General features: G+C 42.2%; 1 protein-coding gene across 3 annotated transcripts in view; it reads left to right on the forward strand.

The window, feature by feature from the left end:
* The first annotated feature begins 3,860 nt into the window (after nucleotides 1–3,860).
* Nucleotides 3,861–12,500, forward strand: part of LOC308313321 (beta-1,3-N-acetylglucosaminyltransferase manic fringe-like) — a 15,416-nt gene continuing 6,776 nt past the window's right edge. For 2 of the 3 annotated variants that reach the window (XM_080760397.1, XM_080760398.1), the window contains exons 1-2: nucleotides 3,861–4,542; nucleotides 12,215–12,260. In XM_080760397.1, coding sequence (XP_080616523.1) covers nucleotides 4,180–4,542; nucleotides 12,215–12,260 — 409 coding nt within the window. In that variant the 5' untranslated portion in view covers nucleotides 3,861–4,179. The remainder of the gene's footprint in view (nucleotides 4,543–12,214; nucleotides 12,261–12,500) is intronic. The other variant, XM_080760399.1, reaches the window with a different exon arrangement.

Here is a 12,500-nt window from a genome sequence, read left to right on the forward strand (position 1 = left end):
AGGCCTAGTTGTATCTTCTACTCAACTTTTATTTCAACAGTCTACAATTTTAAATAAACAACACGCGCGCACGCGCGCGCACACACGCGCGCGCGCGCACGTGCGCGCACACACACACACACAAATTAAATCATTGGATCAAAATTTAGTACAATAGCGCCATCTACCATTAAATGCGGTACATGTCCTCAAACGCTTTTCAGGCCATGGATCCTGAAGGGACCCCCACACTAGCCTACTAGCCTACATATTGTATAGCATTGTGTTGCAGAATGCAGATTAAACTTTTCCAATACATTTTATAGAATGCTTCATAGATTTGTTTGACAGCAGCACTAAAATCAGTGTTTAAGGATTTCTTTGTTTGTGTGCATTTTCAGACATTTAGCCACTTAAACCGTTAGGTAGGCTACTATATATTTTTTTGATTGAATACTTTATTGACAGTTTGCAGATGTTAGCCTATACAGAGGTAAAGTGTATACCCTGCATGTCCTACACACCTGGACTATAGCCTACATAATGAGATTTACATTACAAGAGGGACTTTACGCATGAACAATCAAGGACATTTTTCATTACGCTGAAGTTAAAAAAGAGTGTTCCGCAGTCAAAATTGTATGCAGGAGATCAGCAAAACATAAAAAAAACGTTTGGCTGAAATAGAAAATGAAATCTGTTTTGATCTAATGACTCCCCCGCACTCTTATGCTATGAAGATACATGAGCCACTGCATGGGAGAGTCTTTTTAAAAGACTTATATCCACCAGACACACACACACACACACACACACACACACACACACACACACACACACACACACACACACACACACACACACACACACACACACACACACACACACACACACACACACACACACACACACACACACACACACACTAGAGTAACTTATTATGTTTGTTCCACCATTGAAGAGCTTTGAACACTGCAAATATACCTTTGATGCAGGTCCAACTGGGATGTTATCTCATGCTGGTGTAGTGTGGTGTGTGGAGCGTCAATAATAAACAATGCAATGCATACAATGTGAAAAGATAATGGGATTTTTACTCATACAAATTGGTCCATGACTATGAGTCACAATGGGTCTGGAGTCCCGACCCTGCAGTGTTTGGGAAACAGTGCACTAGTAGGCCTATGGGTGGCTGTATAGCTCAGTGAGGTCACCAGTTTGACCCCATGACTCCACCATCTGTGTCAAAGTGTTCCTGAGCAGTGAGCAAGACACTTAACCTTATAGCCATAAACACTTAACCCCCCCACTTAATGCAGTTCCAGGGGTGTTATTTGGTGTCCCTCATGCATTCGCATTTAACCTCAAATTGAATGAATTCTCTCCACCTTTATAATGATTAATGTGATTTTTGATCTGTCAATCCATGCCACACCATCCATCTATACATGTGACATGAGATACACGTGTTTTCTTATACTTCTATTGATGTGTTATAGGATTGCATTATGAGTGCTTATATGCATTCTAAGTATGTTTATATAAACCATCATAGACATGGGATGCAAGTGTTACTGATAAGGTGTAACTTTTATTGCCACCCTCTATTTTGTTCTGAAATGACGTATACAGTACATGTGAACAGTTATTATCACACATTATCTCATTAGAGGCATTTGACTGAGCACTCCCTTTTCCCAGTATAACATGGTACCGCATGTGGATCTATATATTGTATAGACTAGTGATTCTCAATCGTGCATGGGGTGGATCCCCAGGGGTCATTTTAAGGAGGTTCCACAGGGGCCCCAGCTAAATTATTGATAGGAACCAAATGGACCCTATGCGGGTTACGGGTCTATAACTCTGAGAGTCGTATCTGTGGCTGAAATTAAAAAGGTTGAGAATTAGAATGTAATGTATTTGATACAGACTTATACCATGTTATGTAGACAGCACTATATAATTGCATTGTATGTAGTCATAGCGCGTCATAGTACATATCATATGTATAGCATAGTATAGTTTATATGTATAGTTTCATTATATAGATATTCCACTGTTACTTTCTTAGCTTACGCATGTTTCATGATAAATGCTTTTTATGTGATGTATTCCCATGCTTTTTTGTTCTTGCTTAATGTAAATCGCTCTGGGTTAAGAGCGTCTGCTAAATGCCTAAATTGTAAAACACCAGAATACCCCAGTAATGATTGCATCTTGTAAGTGGTATATAAAACGTACTTGAAGAAACATTAAGCATATAATCTCTTATTAATGATCATGTGAAACTCAGGATAACCTAATTCATCATTTTTCATCATTTTTCAACATGGATAATAAGACGTTTTCGATGAATGAATTCACTATTTCCAGTATCTCCATATAGGCCTACTGTAGCTCCAATCCCATGCAGCAATTGGGTCCCGTCCAATGTCTTGCCTGCCTAGGAGGCACACAGACAAAGCCCTGAAAGGGGGTCTGGTCCCTCGACTCGCCTGGCCCTTTGTTCAAAGTGGGGTTGCAATGTACTTGCTGTACTTAAAAGGGCCCTTTTCAGCTAGGCCGTAAGGCGATCCTGGGCCTTTCCTAGCCAGGGTGTGCCCCGGGCATCTCTGGTTTACCTGGGGGACCATGTGGGGCGGATTATGCCGGGGAGGGGTTGAAAGGGTGGAAGCAGAAAGTAGAAGGCAGGTGGTCAGTGGGACAGAGAGAGAGAGAGAGAGAAAGCGAGAGAGAGAGGGGGGTGGAGCAAGGGATCGAGCAAGGGATGGAAGTATGTAAGGTGAGAACGCTGAGAAAGGACAAATAAACAAAGGTGGTGAAGAGGGTCTGAGGTGAATTAATTGTATCAAGCTCTTTCTTTCTTGTAACAGTCTCTGGAGACTGGAGGATAGAGAAGGTTAGGCAGACATTGCAATATGGGAGCACTGGTATGCATAGTGATTAGAAATATTAAATTTGTCTATCAGCATTGGTTCTCAAACATTTTCATCTCAAGGACCCACAAATGTCAATTTGTCCTTTCGCTCGCGTCATGATGAGTTGTCGTGAGTTTAGAATTTTTGAATACACCAGAACATGCAATAGAGCATACAGTGTATAAACACTTCCACTCTTGGGGGACACCCTTGTGTCCTGTTTGGTTCAATTTGTACATTTAATAGGAGTTAAATTAACATTGCATTTGCTGTGTATACCACCAGGGGTCATTGGGGAGTTCCCAAATGTAAATGTTCAAATTGAACCAAACAGGACTGAGGAACTCCACTACAATTATTTGACAACTTATAATTACTATATGTAGATTTGGATTATTATTACAAAACATTAACCACTTCCACCATTTGAAAATAGCATATCTACAAGCTCACAACGACTGTGATGTGATGCTGTATAGCCTGTTGAACTTGTGAGCTTGTATTTTCAAAAGAGTTTTTATAAATGTTAAAAGTAAAAAGCCTATACTTTTCCTTTTAAAAGTAGCATACAATAATATATGCGATTCAAATAAAGTAGACACCTCAAAATGTTATTATAGGCTATAGTGTATAGTGAGTAAAATAAATGTTTTCCAGCGGCTTGTAGGCTATTGACAATAAATCACAGTATCACACAACTTTTATGTAAATTTCTTCTGCCCCTTTTCTACAAAACATATCCGAAAGCGCCAAACGGTCCCTGTTAAACAGTATAGTAACACTTCGGCTTTAATCGCAGGTTAAGTGTCGTTTAAAGAGGAAGGAAGAAGGCGGAGTGATTGTTGAGGTTTGGTTTGCAGCCCTCTGCTTGAGTGAACAAGTGAGAACCATTCCGCTCCTCCGAAACTCATGTGTCAATGTGACAGTGACAGACCTGTGGGGCCCGTCCATTGGATTTGGATTGGATTGGAGGCTGGAGCCCATATAACAACGCGAAATAGAAGACTGGTAAGGATTTTAGGGAGATGAAGATGAGCCACACATTATCAGATGACATACAACAATGACAACAACTGGAGCGAACAGAGAGCACTTGACCTAGACGTTTAGCCTTACATCTGACTCTGAGCTTGAGGGAGGAATTGAATGCATAAAGACTATGGCACTGTTGATGACTTGATGTCATAAAGACAGTGAAGGTGGTTGCAAGAACATGGGACTGGGTCATTCACAACAGTCTGTGTTTGATTTAAATGGGAATACTTCCTAACGTTTTACCATGCGCAAAAGAAGAATATTTCAGACGATCCCCGTTTTTATTTTAGCATTTTGCTTTATCCTTTATGTTGATTTTCAATTACGCGCTGCTCACGGCGCACGGCGCAACAAAATCGACGCACTTCACAACAAGCCGTCACCCAATTTGGTGCAACGCTCCATCCAAGAGGCGTATGAAGTAGGCCTACACAAGGAAATATTCACGAGAAACAGGACTTCTGAAAAAGCACACAATGTAGGCCTAACTCCATCATCAACGTTGAAGTTGACTGACATCTTCATTGCGGTGAAAACAACAGGAAGATTTCACAGGACGCGCCTGGCACTCCTCCTGGACACTTGGATCTCAAGAACCAAGACGCACGTGAGTGTCTCGCCGTTTGTACTGTAATGAGGTAGTCAAAGTGCCCCATGCAGCCGGGCATGCATGGTTTTGCTTTTGCTGCCTAATTTTCATTCATTCATTCATTTCATTTCAGTCATTATTCATATCGAAAACGGTTCCAACTCGTGCATTTTTAGACCGTTATGTTGTCTGTCTCAAAAGCTCGGTTTACACAAGTTGTAATGGCATGTTTTAATGTCCACCCACCTCCCTTAAATCTGACTGTAAATGGTAGCAAATATATAGGGCAGGCCCAGCTCTGGTCCATAGCTCTAATGCCGTTAGCTATTGATTGATTGATTGATTGATTGATTGATTGATTGATTGAAATATTTATTAACAGTTTGCAGAATTACAGTATACATTTCAAGCACAAACTCAATACAAAGACTGTAAAACTGTGAGTGGACAACCCAATTAAGCATTACACTTGTTTACAAGAGGGTCCACCATGTTCAATTCATCAAAAAGCTATGGACCAGAGCTATAGGGCAGGCCTATGGGCTATACGGCTATAGTATGGGTCCATTAATTTGGTTACATGTTTCAGAGTCAGAGAGTGATACATAATCCACTTGTCCATTTAGAACCCCCCCAGAGTCTCTGGAACCCCACTTTGAGAACCATTAGGCTACTGGATAATAGCATACGAAAAAATGTCTTGCCACTTGGCAGCAGCAAATGATGTGTCCACTCAGCTGATTTCAAATATGCATTTGTATTTAGCAATTTAGTATTTCATTGGGTGGCAGTAGAATTTATTAATGTTTCTACTGAGGAGTTATTTGAAATAGGTGTTTACGTGTATATATATCATTCTATATTATTTTAGGCCAAATATTATACCACAAATATAGAGGTAGGCAGGAGGTTCACATTTAAAGCAGAACGTGCCCTCTAATTTTCACTACCCCATTTGTGCTCTGAGAGCTGCTACTCAGCAGAGCCTTGCCAATAACCCCAGGCTTTATCTATGAGGCTTGTCAAAACTGATTCCCTATATGCTATACTAACAAAGTAGCACCTTCCAAAGTAAACCCATCTCTATATTTGACGTGGCATACGGTGGCATGTGTGAAGGCTGATTAGTAATAGGCCTGCCCTATACAGTATAAACATGTGGATAAAAAAAAAACATTGGGTTCACCAGTCCATATAGGGATGCTTTGCTCTGTGTATTCTCTGTATTCAACACGACCTGAATCAAAGTCTGTGTTTTAGTCACTTTAGATTAGATAACCATCTGTTAAATCAAACTGTTAACTAAGTGTTAGCTGTTCATAAATAACTTGAGGGCTGGGTTAGAGTCTTTGTGGACCAACGCACAATCGCACATACTGTTTCTGAGCGTGCCGTGGACCTCACATCAGTGCATCATGTGCAGATTAGGCTTGTTTTATAGCTTTGGAAATGACTTACCAGCTCCATGAGGAGCCCCAGAAGTCTTGGATAACTGCTGTAATTACAGAAGCTATTGGCACCTCTCTATAGGTCATAAATGACCTTTGTGTTTTATATCACATCCTGTATATAGTATCAGACAGTCATTCTGTGTTGAAGCGAAAGAATAGTTCCTCTTTTAAAGATGTGAAACCATTACCCTTTTATGGTAAAAAAAAAGGGAAAGAAAACGAGGGGGGGAAATGTAATGTAATGTAGTGCATTAAATACATTGGTTTTTAGAGAGTTTATTTTAACACACGCACGCTCACACACACACAAACACAGGATGTGTGTGTGTGTGTGTGTGTGTGTGTAGACAGGCTGTTGGGGCCCAGGAGGAAGTTGCAGCCGTGGAGCAACAATACCAAAACGGAAACTGATCAGAGAACAGGAAGTTTCAGAGCAGATTGTAGAACAGTCTGAACCTTTACGCTGATACTACGTAACGTGGTCACATAATCACTGCTACTGTTTCACTCATACTGGGTTATAGACAGTGGAAAAACCTATAGGGAACAGGGAGAATGAAGGAATCCTGCAGTGCACACTGTCTTCAATTTATTTAGAGTACGTTTTGGACACACACAAATCCAGTTCCAGTTATTACACTGGCCCGGGGACTGAGAAGTGCACATAAAGAGTAAAAGAGAAAAGACAAGACAAAGAAGACTAGACTAGGAACTCAGTGACAATGTCAGTCAGTCACAACAGGACTGAAGCTGCTAGGGATTTTGTATCCTCTCCAAGCAAACTATAGCCTCAAGAAACAGAACTCCGGTAAACGCTGATAAATTATGGCTGAAATTGGTTTTGTGTATTGTATACAGGCCTGAGTGACATTAAAGTGTGGTAAGGTAAATCATGCATAATCCTATATACTGTATATAGGAATACTTGCTGTATATTCTGGTCTAAATACAAAATTACACTTTGGTAGAGGCTTTGGTTTGGTTACCTTGCCATGATGTAAAACATCAATGGAGCAATGGAGCAACTATCTTCAATAGTTGCTCCATTGATGTTTACTCTGCAATTACTTTGCACAGTGAAACAGGTGTCAAAGTCACTCTTTTAGCACATACACAAGAATGTAAGTAAACAGATTCTGCCTATATGTATAACATTGGGGGGTTTATTTAACTCATAGGCCAACAGGGTACAAGCGGCGAAATGTTGGTGTGGCATGTTTCGTAATAATAGTCTGTGCATACAGTAACTATCACTGTATAATTAATTGATACCATCTCTGTCATCAGGGGTGGACATTTTTGTAAATTTCTTGCCACAGACATACAAAATGAGTATTATCACTTATCAGAAACACAAAGAGGTAGCAATTAATGACCATAACAGGTCTGTAACACTGAGTGTAAAGTTTTGGTTCCATTTGTATACACGCTGAGTTATCGGGGTCCTGGCAAATAAAATGTTTGAGTACTAGTGCACTCATAATGTGCCATTGTGTTGTAGTAAATCATATTCTGAGTTAAACCTGGAGACTTGACATCCAGTAATTGGGTCTTCTGATCAAAATAAGAACTCTAAAATTTGCCACGGACAAGGACAAGTCTTTAACACAGACTGTGTACAGACACATTGATGACACCTGCTGGAGATCGATCAATCTGATCCTATATGACTCCCGAAGAATACAGAGGAATACATCAGAAAAAGAAAAAAAAAGAATATAGTAATAATCCAGCCCTTCTGGTCTAATGTTATAGGATTTATAAAAATAACAACTCAACTCTTTCTTATTTTCCTAGATTGCGTTTTTGGTGAAAACATGCTATATATCCAACTGCTGATAGCTAAAGAACAGAAGTTCACAGTTAATCTTTCTCCCCCGGATGACAGAAGAGAACCACATCCTCCCAGCTAGACATCTAGTGTTAAAACCTTCTTTGAAAAAATAATTAATCAATCAATCAATCAATCAATCAATTAAGTAATTCATTCATTCACGGCAGTGATTGGGTTGGGTTAAGAGCAAGACTACAGTAGGCCTACACTAAAAAACTAGACATTCAAAAGGTTTCTTGAATGTTGTGTTAAATAAATCAGCTGTAACCACTCAGAAAACAATCATCTTAAACACAATTACAAAGGCTGGCATTTCTTTTCTCAAGTCTGGATACACTGGTGTCTCTTCAGGTCATTTGTCTCTTGAAACTCTTGTCATACTGTTTACAGTGCTGTGGTCTTTCTCCAGTGTGGAGATGCAGGTGTGCCTGCAGGTGACATGACCGATTGAACCTCTTGTCACACTGTTGACAGTGGTATGGTTTTTCTCCAGTGTGGAGACGCAAGTGTGTCTTAAGACTAAATACCTGACTGAAACTCTTGTCACACTGTTTACAGTGGTATGGTTTCTCTAGTGTGGAGATGCAGGTGTGCTTTCAGATGACCTAACTGACTGAAACTCTTGTCACATTGTTTACAGTAGTAAGGTTTTTCTCCAGTGTGGAGACGCTGGTGTTGCTTCAGATTACCTGACTCTGTGAATCTCTTGTCACACTGTTTACAGTGGTAAGGTTTTTCTCCAGTGTGGATACGCTGGTGTTTCTTCAAATCACTTGACTGACTGAAACTCTTGTCACACTGCTTACAGTGGTATGGTTTTTCTCCAGTGTGGATACGCTGGTGTGACCGCAGATGACTTAACCTACTAAAACTCTTGTCACACTGTTTACAGATGTGGACTTTCTTTCCTGTGTAACTTGGCTGATTTGTCTTTACTTCTCCCGACAGGGCAAAAGGTTTTGTAAACCGTTGATGACTGTTAGATTTTGGTTCATCTGTGTCTCTTTGTTTCTGGCTGGTTACGGAGCAGTTTATTTGCTGACCGGCTGCTGAAGGGATCTGTTCATTCCTCGGTGTTTGGCGGTAGAGGTTGTTGTGGCTCCTCTCCATGGGTTCATGGAGGAAGGTGGAGGCACGGGCAAATGGAAATTCTGAACAGGATACCTGAGCCTGGAAATATTGTGCCTCACTCCTTCCTTCCATCATCAAATGCTGCTATAAATGGACTGTGATGAGAATGAGAGCTCTAGGTTACTCTTTTGTTATCTATATGACTCTCTTCCTCTTAACTCACTTACGCTGAGACTCGGAAAACTCCTTGAGATGCAGTGAAAGTCTAAAGACAATTCAACATGTTATGTAGGCTGACCAGGAGCTGAGGTCTGACATCACACACAACATAAACTGTTGCCGTGCAAGTCTGGAAATGCAGATTTGCGCAGGCCGTCGAGTTTTGGTCGATTTGCCTACACTATGACATCATCACTAGGACATCATCACTATATGACATCATCACCATGACGGCAGAGATCCACATAGAAGCCATGCATCTATCTGTCCATCTCTGAGCAGCTCATCCCAGACACCACTGGGCTGATCGCTGTGAATCCTTAACATAATGTACACGCCCAGCAGGCTCTGTCCCAATAATAGTTTTTTTTATTTTCTTACACGCTTTTTTGATCATGACAAAACTGCCCGTTTTCTTTTTCAGTTCCTCCCCAAAAAAGAATGCACTGTATATCGTACAAACTCTATTTCCCCCCGTAGCTTCCTTGTGTCCTGATGGCTGCAACCCACGACTGACACAGCCCTAGGTATAGATAACCCATGGACACATTTATCGGCGTACAGACATATTGATGACTCCTGTCTGTCATACATTCATGATCTTTTCAAACAAGTCCCAGCAGTGTTCATTTGGTATAAGACCAGTTCAAGCCCACCACACACCGGCTGCGACTGTCTGCTGCGCGGCGCCGCCTGGAAAATAGAACTGTGTTCTATCGGCGCGCCGGGCGGCGCGGCGCGGCTCCGCGCGGCGGACGGAGCCGGTGTGCGTTAGGTTCATTGAAAAGAATGGGGGTGGCTGTGTGCGCCGCGCGGCGCCGCGCGGGGGACGCAGCCGGTGTGTGTCGGGCTTGAGACGCCCTGAGGGCGAGAAGCGGCCTCGCATCCGTCTGGGTGACGGCAGGCGGCAGACTGATGGGTGAGCGCTGGCGCTTTGGCATGGGGGTTCAGATCAACATATAGAATGAATTCTGCACTGGCCATATATGGAGCATGTCTTGAGTGTTACAGGGTTTGATGAGGTCAGATCAACATGGAATGTCAGAACAGGAAGGACGGGTGGGGTAGGATCAACATATGAAATGTCAGAACCGGTCAGCTCCATATATGGAGATCTAAGGGTTTGAGGTTTGAGGTCAGATGTATAGAGTTGCTGGCCGGCTCCATATATGCAGATCTAGGTGATGATCCAGTCTTCTCCATGTATGGGTTATCCAGTAGAGGGTTTGTCAGATTGACATATGGAGCTTGTCACAAGGCGTGATGTCACGAGGCGTGACCATATATGGAGGCGTGGGTGACTAACTAACGGACGGACGGACAGACGGACGGGAGATGCAGGTTTTCATAGTAAATGCGTCAAACTGCAAATGATCTCTGTCAAAATGAACACTGCATTAGATTTTGATATTTACTATATCTTAGATATTACTGTTATGCAAAAGACAAAAATAAATCAGAATTTGCTGTCAAATTTAACACTGAGTCTCAGAAGACCTGAATGCTGAAGCTTAACCCATTCTGTACGGGAACCCCTTTTGGTGTTAGCATTATGTTATGCTTTAGCTATTGAAAAATAGCAGATCTACAAGCTCATAGCGCGCCACCGAGTGGCGCGCTACGAGCTTGTAGGTCTGCTATTTTCGAAAAATCGAAGAACGACTGACATTTTTAGAATCTGATCTCAGGTCAGAATGGGTTAATCAGACCAGTGTGTGTCCAGTGGAAACCTCGTATGAATCTGATCTCAGGTCAGAATGGGTTAAACTAGCAAGCACCAAGCTCACGGTCAGCTGAAAACAGCACTGGTTCTTCCAAGCACCGTCTGCTTGATTAAGTTGATTGGCGGCTGTAGTCAGACCTCAGGTCAGAAAGGCCGCACATTCAAGAAGTAAACTTAACACTTGGCCATCACCCAAACCAAACGCAGTCAGTTTGTAGCCAATCAGCATACAGAGTATAGGAGAGGGGCGCAGGGTGGTAGCATTTAAAGCCCTATAACCACACCAGAGGGTCGCCAAGTTGCATTGGTGTGGTTTGTTTTGTTGCAAGGAGTTGCGTAGTTGCAAGGAGTTGCAGCTGGTGTGGTTTGGGCCTTATTAGAGTCCCAGTCAGGGACCGTTGTATCAAAGTGTTGTCAGTAGGGGTCAGTAGTAGACTACCTACTCCCTTGGTCTGAGATTCTTTACTCTCTGTCTGTCCTTATTTTTAGTGTCCCCCTCTATCAAAAATAGGCAAAGACATACCATTGGTCCGATATCTCAAACCGTCACCCTAATGATAACCTCCCACGGGGCAGCACACCTACAGCTATAACCTTAACCCTACCCTTAACGCACCCCTCACCAACCTTAATCCGGTCGTTTTAATGCACCCCTCACCAACCTTAATCCGGTCATCTTAACGCACCCCTCACCAACCTTAATGCAGTCGGACCAATGCTATGTCTAACCAATGCTATGTCTAACCAATGCTATGTCTAACCCATGCTATGTCTAACCAAAGTATGCCTCCCGAGTGGGGAGGTATAGAGTCTGAAGAGGTGAGTTTTAAGACTACGTACCCCAAATGGGAATATGTAGCCTACTTGAGCTACAAGATCAGATCACAAGGTGTTCCTTGCAGATCGGCTGTTTTTGAAAGGGTTTGACATATTTTTGAAAGATTTATAGCTACTTTTACTTGCCTGTGGTACTCCTCCAATCACAGTGAGCATTTTGACTGTCTGTGTGTGTCAGCAGTGATTGTGTGTAGAGACCCATCTTGTTCTAATCAGATTGAATTTCTTCCATTCCGAACTATATTGTTTGTGTCATTGTGTGTGTGTGTGTGTGTGTGTGTGTGTGTGTGTGTGTGTGTGTGTGTGTGTGTGCTTCTGAGAGCCACCCGGGGTGGGGTGCATACTTAGACGGGTCATTGGTTAGACACGGGTTAAAGTTAGGTTCAGGTGTGCTGCCCCGTGGGAGGTTAGGTTTAGGGTGAGGGTTTGAGATAGGTTGTAGTTGTAGGACTAATGACTGGTCTAAGCAATGACTAGTCTAAACCATAAACTGTCTAAACTAAGTACAGTATTTCAACCTACCTGACTCCTCCTGTCCTATTTATTTCCTTACAGACGTTCATTTTCACGGACACAGACGACCTGGACGTCTCATCCAGAGGTAGGCCAGCCATCCTGTTTGATGCAATGCTCCTTGATCAGACAAGTCTCACATATATAGTGTAACAAACCTGCAAAAAGACCCAGCCGTATAACTCTCTTGGCGTGGCTTGTTGCTTGCCTGGTCTACTGAGTTGAAGATCGGGGTTCGATTCCAGCTCAGGGTAGGCTACTAAACGTTACAATATACTGTATATATATATATATATATACGCACTATTCACTGTAGGCTGATCTTTTC

The sequence above is a fragment of the Protomyctophum bolini genome (genome assembly GCF_963924005.1).
Source record: "Protomyctophum bolini genome assembly, chromosome: 3".
NCBI classification, from domain to species: domain Eukaryota; kingdom Metazoa; phylum Chordata; class Actinopteri; order Myctophiformes; family Myctophidae; genus Protomyctophum; species Protomyctophum bolini.